The sequence below is a fragment of the Myotis davidii genome, unplaced genomic scaffold, assembly GCF_000327345.1.
Source record: "Myotis davidii unplaced genomic scaffold, ASM32734v1 scaffold252, whole genome shotgun sequence".
Classification (NCBI taxonomy): domain Eukaryota; kingdom Metazoa; phylum Chordata; class Mammalia; order Chiroptera; family Vespertilionidae; genus Myotis; species Myotis davidii.
The window spans coordinates 290,128-299,836 of NW_006283768.1; the positions used below are offsets into that span (position 1 = coordinate 290,128).

At 34.5% G+C, this 9,709-nt stretch overlaps 1 protein-coding gene across 1 annotated transcript in view; it reads right to left on the reverse strand.

Moving 5' to 3' along the window:
• Nucleotides 1–9,709, reverse strand: part of RAP1GDS1 (RAP1, GTP-GDP dissociation stimulator 1) — a 97,850-nt gene that overhangs the window by 25,636 nt on the left and 62,505 nt on the right. Inside the window, exon 5 of the mRNA XM_015566044.1 lies at nt 1,652–1,780. Within this exon, the coding sequence (XP_015421530.1) occupies nt 1,652–1,780 (129 nt within the window). The remainder of the gene's footprint in view (nt 1–1,651; nt 1,781–9,709) is intronic.

Sequence of the window (9,709 nt, forward strand, 5' to 3'; positions counted from 1 at the left end):
ACGGAAGCTCCCGACCACTCCTTTTTTTCTCTTTTTTTAAAATTCTGGGCCAGCTTTAGCTCTGAGGCTCCAGCTCTTAGGCCTCCGCTGCTGAAAGTAGGTAATCAAAACAATGTATAACTTCAGCTCTGACTCCAGCTCTGAGATCCCGGCTCACTGAAAGCATGTTTCTGAAGTTTTTTTTAGCTTCTGTATGTTACTATGTTTCAAACTGCCTGTTCAGAGGCCTGCAGCGGCAGGTGGGGAACATTGGAGTCCACTGTCACTGAAGCAAGCACGCCTCATGTTCAGTTTAAGCTGCCTGGCTCCTGGTCGCCATCTTGGCTGTCAGTTGATTTGCATATCTCGCTGATTAGCCAATGGAAAGGGTAGCGGTCGTACGCCAATTACCATGGTTCTCTTTTATTAGTGTAGATAATAAAAGCATAATATGCTAATTAGACCAAACAGCCAAACAACCTTCCAGATGTCATTCTGGACGAAGCCCCAGCAGCAGGGGCCAACGCAGAGGCAGTTAGAGAGGTGAATAGGCAGGCAGGCGAGCACTTAGGAGTGATCAGGCAGGTATTCAGAGCAGTTAGGGGCAATCAAGAAGGCAGGCAAGCAATTAGGGGCAATGAGGCAGGCAGGTGAGCGGTTAGTGGCAATGAGGCAGGGAGGCGAGTGGACAGGGGCAATAAGACAGGCATGCAGAGTGGTTAGGGGTGATCAGGCAGGCAAGAAGGTGATCGGTTAGGAGCCAGCAGCCTTGGATTGTGAGAGGGATGTCCAAGGGGTCCTGGATTGCAAGAGGGTGCAGGCTGGGTTGAGGCGCCCCCCCTGCCCCGCACGAATTTCGTGTACCAGGCCTCTAGTTTATTTATAAAATGGGGATAAATAATAGATTTATTTTTTGTTCTAGCTATTATATTTATCTATGACAAAACATCATTTGGTTTCATTGTCTCCAGAATAAATAATTTATGAACATAGTTGTGCAGTAAATTCACACGAGGAGTTATAACTTTCTATCATGGGATGGAAGAAGAAAAGAGTACTATACATGATATAGAGAAAAATAAAACAAAGAAAAGAGATCGGAGTGCTGGGGTCATTAGTCCTCTTCTCTGCTATGACTGGACTATTTCCAGCATTGGTCTGTTTTTGCCTGTCTTCTGATTTTCAAGAAGTTCTCACAATTTTTCTATTCCATTACAAATATATTTTTTTGAAAAAGTGTCCTACTATTTTTAGGGACTTCGTAAAAAGAGGAGGAAGGACCACAATCTGATAGATTCCTTTTCATCTGAAAATGTAATAAATTATGAAGTCCTTTCTTTTTGCTCAAGAAACACAATTACTTGATTTTAAGATGATCACTCATGTAAACATACTAAAATCAAGGGAGATCATTTTAAATGTTCAACTCTATTAAATAATATAACACTTAAACCTCAATGTTTGAAACAATTAGGAAAGCAAAATAGCTCTCAATTTTAAATACAATTATAAGATATAATTGTATCTACATTTCTTTAACATTGAAGCAAATATCTATAATGCTTCAAGGAAATAAACTAATCTCAATGGATTTTCATGTTGTTAATAATTAAAGAAAAAATTAAGTACATTAATAAGTTGATTACATTAGTGGTTCATGAACAAGACTTACCAAGTTCTGCTAAATTGCCAAATGCTATGAGACACATTTCTGTGAGAGCTGCATTTTGGTAGTGGATGCCCAGTAATGTCACTAAGGTAGGAATAACACCCATATTGATAAGCTGGGCCTGAAGGGAATCTGCAAAATCAAACAAAAAAAAGTGTTTTTGTACCAAATGGACATTAGTAGGAAGAAAATTACCTCTTATTCTCTTTATTGCAAACTCAAAACTATTTCAATGACAGTAAAACAAGATTAAGCCCATTCATATAATTGTATTGAAAATTTAAAGACATTAGTTCAGAAGAATTGAGTCTTGAATCTTTTCAATAATTAAAAGAAATTTAGAAATAAAAATAATTGAAATAATATGTCAAACATTATTTGTTGTTTTTTGTTTTTGTTTTTTAAGAAAAAAACAGGCTCTTATACCTTTACAAAGTAGGCTTTAAAATGTATAAGTAAATAAACATTACCATTTTTTTTTAAATAAAAAGGTTAGACTGAGTAACATTTGCATTACAGGAAATCAGAGTATATAAAAAGCATTTTAAAAAGCAAGTTTTAATAAAGATGAAGAGAGAAGACAATTAGAATCACTTAATAAAGAATAAAAAGCATAAACATGTAATTCACAAAAATTTTTAACTGCAGCAGAGCATTCTTCAATGACTACTAGGATGAAAAGTAGTTTCAACAAGGAAAGAAAGGGTTACTTAAAATATTTTTCTTCTCAAATTGGTATTTAATAATAGTAACAATCAGCAAAGAAAGGAAAATTTAGCTTGAGAAGTGAAGAGAATAAGAATGAGGTCAGTATGGCTTTGCCAACACTGCTTGTCTTCATATTCTAAGAAACTAACTGGACTTAAAGTACTTAATATGACTTGGATTTCCACAATGCTTCTTCATTAATAATAGAATACCTGTAACAAAGTTGAAAGTAAATAAACTAAAATGCCAACCAAAGTACTGAATAAGATAAGAAGACAAAACACTCACATGTCTATGCAAAACATAAAGTTATTGTTAATAAGTGGTTCATCCAAAGATACAGGATGTTATCACCTTTTTTCTTTAAAAATATGTGCCATTTTCAAGCTAATAATTTTCTCCAAATTCTAGTAAGTTACTTACTGGGAATCTAAAGATAAAAATCTGTTTTTTACAATACAAATTTTCCTCATAGCATGCTTCCCTTGACAGAGTTTGCCTACTAATCTCTATGTAATTTTTTATTTTTTTTATCTCTATATAATTTTTAACCTATAGATTAGGAGGTAGTTGAGTGATTACCAGAAAAGAACATAAAGACAGGGTTGAGCTGTATCACATGCCAGTTGATTATTCACCTGGTGGTCTTTAGAGTTAATTTTTCCTGCCATTAGAAAGTATGAAGAGATAGCCAACAGAGGCTGATGGCCCTGAAAACTGATGAGTGGATAATTACGAATATTCTCTCATTCAGTTGTGGGAACCTATCTATACTAAAAAGGGGCCTAGTACCAAAACAAGAATAGGAAACAGGCCTGAGGAAAAAAAAGGAAGTTTACATTTTGAGTTCAAATAGTCTAAAACAATTTCAAATTTTGCAACAGAATTATGAAGACTGTTCTAAAAAGACACAGAAATAATATATTCAACTAAATGATTCGTTTTTAGGCTTTTGATGTTCAATATTTTTCCTAACTATACAATTCAGCAATTAATAAATGATTCACCATATGCATCTTACAGGCAAATTACTAATGTTATAGGATACAGTATTATACCTATACTAGAGGCTCAATGCACAGAGAAGCTTTCCAAGTTAGGAATTACGTGGATTACTTACCAGTAGAGTTCCTTATTATTGAGTCACCTGCAGATTCTTGTTCTTTAGCAGTATTTTAAACTTTCAATTATTTATTTAGTCATTTTGACTACCTCTTCAAATACCGCAGAGCTGCTGAATCATTAAATTTCAAGTATGTAAGCGTGAGCACTAGCGCATGCATTGAGTGTGAGTCAAACTCCACCATGTATCTGCACATATGTAGGCATCACACACCCCCTCAGTACTGTTGGTACAAACTATAAAAATCCCACAGTCCAGGGATATCAGAAGAATAACAAATTTTACAAAGGAGAATGCCACTTAGAAGATGATGTTAATGGTCTCCTAACTTGGCATCTCTACAACTTTCTTGGACCACTTTTACAATATTACAAATTTTGGTTCCAGAAAAAAGAGTGGACAGAAAGTTAAGAAATGTTTCAGAGTTTCCTACAATCTTTGGCATACAAATTGGAGCAGTAATATTTGAAATTGTGATAGATCAGGAAAAAAACGTAGCTTATCACAATGGCACATGGTGTGAATCGCCATAATTCAAGAAAATCATATGCTTCAAGCATATTTTACTACTACCCAGGAGCAAATTAATTGTATACTCACATACAATCAACCACACACAGGTATGAAGAGAAAAATGTATAGTTATCCAATGGAGAGACTCATTTTAGAGCACTTGGCTGCTTTCTTTAATATCTAATTCTATGATGCTAACTAAAACAAAATTTATGCTCAAATAACTCTCAAGTCTGTTCATATCAACTGCAAGCAAGGAGACTGGATAATAAAGGCCCAGAACAAGAAGAAGAAAAAAGCATTTAACAGGTTGATAAAAATTTTCTCAAGATAAGCAGGCATCCTAGAACATGGTTCTCAAAATAGAAGCCCCCAAACCCTTCAAGGATCACAAAGTCAAAACTACTTTCATAAATTTACCAGTTTTATTTGCCTTTTTTACTGTATTGACATTTGCAATGATGGTGAAAACACATTGGTAGGTAAAACTGCTGGGGCTTTTCTATGAACGCAGTCAGTGACACCAAATTGTATTAGTAGTCATTATATTCTTCACCATCACACACAGTAAAATAAATGTTATGTTTATTTAGCATTTTTAAATTCTGAAGCTATTTTTCATAAAAATGTTATTTATGTTAACATATAGTGGGGTTTTATTATTTTAAAAATACTAAATTTTTAAAAGGTCTCTATTTGCATTTCTAATACAGTAAAATATTAATAGATATTACTCATGTAAATGAGTACATGAGTATATATACACGTGTATATATAAACAAAAGTTCTTTGAAGTCTTCAAGTAATTAAGTGTCTAAAAGAGTCCTGATATCAAATGTTTAAGAACCACTGCTAAAGAATTTTCTAATTTTTATAGGAGATAGACCAAAACAAAAAACAAACAAACAAACCCAGGAGATTCTGAAATTCAATGATGTGTTTGGCATATGTGATAATAAAAAAATAAAAAACATACTAGAAATTCTAGATTTTGGTGTTCAGATATTTTGAGCAAAATTACATTAATTAAGCACCTGAATATCCCATTTTGCTTACTTGAGTAGAAACTCTATTTAAGCCTAGGAGACTATTCCATAACTGAGTCTGTTTGCCTATTTCAGTTACAACTTAGTATACTAGCAATAAATATTTGGGGGGAGAAAGCTAAATAGGAGTCCTGTATGTGTGGAATAAATTAGTATTAATTCTTTTCACTGGAAGCAAATGATTATGTTTAATCACTTTTTTAATTGCCCAGAGATGTTGTGAATGTACTTCAAAGGATAGTACTGACACTAATGCTATCATAATGGTTATCAGGATAACTTTTAAGTCAAAGACTAAGTGGAAGAAATTCTTAGTACCAGAAACACTTCACATCTCTAAATACATTTGAGAGAGTAAGTGAAATAATGCATTACTGAGACTTTCTGCATCCCTCAACAAATAGCGGCAACTCCAGTGGAATGTTTATTCAGAGCTCAATAAACACAATTCACAAAAACAAAACCCAGGCCCATACATAGCACATAGTTATGTGTGATAGTCTTTAGACAGCACAACGTTATAAACATCTGAAGACATTTTAAAATTGCTCCTGACACACATCACAGACAAATAATGACCAAAATACAGAATCACACAATTATATAATATCAGGGTGACACAGGCCCTACATGATCTATGGGGAGGAAGAGGAAGAAAGGCACTGAGAGGGTGCAATACAGATGCATATACAAAGAGATATAAGGCAATCAATGCATGCGCTGGTGTGAACACTTACCTACCTACATTTGAATTTCAATGGTTCCAAGTTCTTCAGGTCACACTCATGGAAACTCCAAAGAATGGAGATCTGGAGAGAAGATCTCAAGTTGAAGAACCTTTTCCCCCTGAGTTTTAAGTTTAATGTTTAAAAACATTGGTATAGACAGACTATAGGTCCAGAAAAGTATGCCAAGTAACTCAACTGATGTTGATCAGTTCCTAAATAGAAAAAGTTCCTTAAGATTATAACACATGTTTATCTCATTCCTAAGAAAAGGCTCTTACAATGTTATAAAACTATTAAGTTTATTGGTAAATATGACTTAATGAATATTGAAACTTAAAATGACACACCATTCAAAACACAATTTCCACATTAGTATGTACATATGGTATGTATATTATTCATAGTATAAGAGTATCCTATTTACAGGTTTACATAAAAACCCATCCACAGTTAAATGAATTATATACAGTTGAAACAAAAACAAGCAAATATAAAACTTGATGTGACGTTCTAATACAAATTGGATAAAAACCATTGCAGCATAACAAAGACTGAGTAAAAAGCCCTTAACTAATGGCACAGTTTTATTTCCAAGAAAAGATAAATTAGAAATTATATATCTGTGAAGTAAAACTTAGGAGTTGAAGTTAAGCAAGTTATAGCTCCACTATAACACTAAAAAATACACTGACTGAACTATAGCTACTGAGAAGGATGATTCACATCTAAAAACACAAGTGCAGGCACAAGTAAAAACTTCCTTTTCAGTTACTTATTACTGAGTATCTTTTTGTTGATTGATAAGGAATGTAAAGAGCTGTTATTCTAAACTAGTGTTGAGCATATAAAACTAAAAATATTTATGTGATTAAAATTAACTTCAAAATTAATTCTTTTAAAAGCCCTCTTTACACAAAACATGCATTATGGGTTTTGCACCAAGATTATCCCAGTAATGTAAGCCCCAGGTTATACATTTTAATGACAGAAATTTCAAAGGAAATAAAGAGAATCAAGATTCATTAGTATTAAGAATACAAGGGCCCTAACAGTTTTGGCTCAGTGGATAGAGCGTCGGCCTGCAGATTGAAAGGTCCCGGGTTCAATTCCGGCCGGGGGCATGTGCCTTGGTTGCGGGCCCATCCCTAGTCGGGGTGTGCAGGAGGCAGCTGATTGATGTTTCTGACTCTCTATCCCTCTCCTTTCCCCTCTGTGAAAAATCAATAAAATATATTTTAAAAAAAGAATACAAGGGGCTTAAAATAATACTTTTACACATTTTTTACTTTCTAAAAGTTAACAATAAAATGTGGAAAAGCTAATTGAGAAGTTTTTTTCTGGGTTCTGAAAATAAGAGTCTCTATAGAGCAAAATCTCCCTCTTATAAGCGCTCTAGAAATAAAGGACCAAATTACATGAGTGAGTGTAATGTAAAACAACAGTAACAAGACCCCAAAGCAAAAATCACAAGTGGAAGAAAAACTGGAATTATTATTTTTAAGAGACATATCCATTTAGTGTTCTGAATCCAATGACATCTAGAGTGATTATGTCTTAATCGAGATCTTTTTTTTCTCCCCTAGACTCATTAGGTTATATTATTTACTACAGATCAACTCTTCTTCTAATGTATACTGCTACAAAGGAAATTTCTACAAATATATCTACTCTGATTAAAGAAAACTCTGCACTTCCATCTCACAAAGAAACTGGTCTTTTAAAGGTTACAACTGGATTTGTGTTTGTTTATTTTAAAGAGGACTGCTGCCAGCTGTTGTTTAAGCATCTCTTACTGAGAGAAATAAATCCAGTCTCTGCTCTCAGATAGCAGTGCTGAGAGAAAAGTGCTATCTAAAATAAGTATAAATTTACACCGAAATGAAGCTAAATGCCAGATTAATTAACATTACAACATGTATATCTTATAAACATATGTGTTTAATAATATAAAAATTGTTTTACAAAAGGATTAACTGGCTTTTTTTAAAGCAAATATTAATAGTTACCCTGAAACATTACTATCATTAAGTTTTATACTTTAAAATTACATACAAGTTATTTGGGAACACACAAATTATTAATAAGACACAGCTCATAACCAAAAATTTCTGATTTTTAGTTAATACCCATTTTCCAATAGTATTTAATTTTAAATTTTTTTATAAATAAAATATAGGCAGTTTGATGTTAACTGGATTTTAATTGTAGTCAGAAAACAGAATTACTTAAATAAAAGAAAACAGAATTTTTTATACAAGTTAACTTACAAATGATATTTTTCTTGAATTTACCTTGAATTTCTCTGTGAATGGATATTTTAAGTGGTCTAACTTAAACATATATTGATATTTGGCCAAAATCCATTACTTATCTTTGGCTTTAAAACTTGTGCATGGTCCATATTAATATGCTTTGATGCCATCATAGTTCAATGGTGTAGTAACATCAATAATAAAAACAAGGCCTGACCTCTCAATTTTACTATTACTATCTAAATATTAATTTTCAAATATAAATAAGCATTCCATATACAGAGAAAATCTCTCTATGTGCCTCACAACATAAATGCATACTTATACAATATTAAAATGTGGCAATAACTAATGATAGTGAAAATATACAATGTAAAAATTAAATGAAAGCAGAATAACAGAGATTACTTACTCTCTTTAGAATTCACAGCATGAAATAAATGTTAGAAGCTGTTTTTAACTTTTAGTTACTTAATTCCATTTGGGCCATGAGTCTTTCAAAAAAGAATTTGGGAATTTCAAGAATTTGGTAATTTTCTATATCTTGTGAGGATGAGTTAAAATCAGAAAGCCAACTCTGTCACCTCAAATATTCACTCTGAGGAAAATCTTGAAAATAATACTCATTAACATCTATGATTAATCATCTCTAGCCCAGACATAAAGCAAATTAAAAAAAGAAAAACATGTTAGGGAATGACAAACCCCAAACATATTTTTGTTATTCTGCTGCCCTCACTTAAAATTGGGTATCTATTTAGTATCACATTGCTGAGTGCACTATAATGATCAGGAACAATCCAAAAGCTGACAATCTGAGAAAGTATTATTTCTGTAATATTATGACAAACTTTAAATCATTAATGAAACAACTATAACAATCATTTCATATTTTTACAATAAAGTTTAAGATTCTTTCATTCAGAAATTCATTCTATAATGGCCAAAAGTGAATATTAATATCAATACTTGACCATGTGATCAAACCAAAATGTGCATTTGGTATACCTCTACTACAAACCCAGTTCTTATCTTAGGGCATTTGTCCATTAAGTAACAGCATTATTATAATTACTAGAGGACTGGTGCACGAAATTTGTGCAGGGGGGTGGGGGGTGGGGGGTGGCGCACTGTCCCTCAGCCCGGCCTGCACCCTCTCTAACCTGGGACCCCTCGAGGGATATCCGACTGCTGGTTTAGGCCCAATCCCAATCCGGGACTGCTGACTCCTAACCGCTTGTCTGCCTGCCTGATTGCCTAATTGCTTCTGCCTGCCAGCCTGATCGCCCCCTAACCACTCCCCTGCTAGCCTGATGGCCCCCAACTGTCCTCCCCTGCTGGCCATCTTGTGTCGGCCATATTGTGGTGGCCATCTTGTGATGATGTGAGGGCGGCCATCTTATGATGACATGAGGATGTCCTGCGAGGGTGCAAGGGCCACCTAGGCTTTTAATATAGACTAGAGGCCCGGTGCACAAAAATTTGTGCACTTGGGGGGGAGGGGGATCCCTCAGCCTGGCCTGTGCCCTCTCGCAGTCTGGGACCCCTCGGGAGATATGACCTGCTGGCTTAGGCCTGATCCCGGGTGGCAGAGGGCAGGCCCAATCCCTAGGTGCACCTTTGGTCGGGCTCTGAGCAGGGCCGATTGGGGAGTTGGGGCGCTGCCCCCTGTCATGCACAGAGCAGGGCGG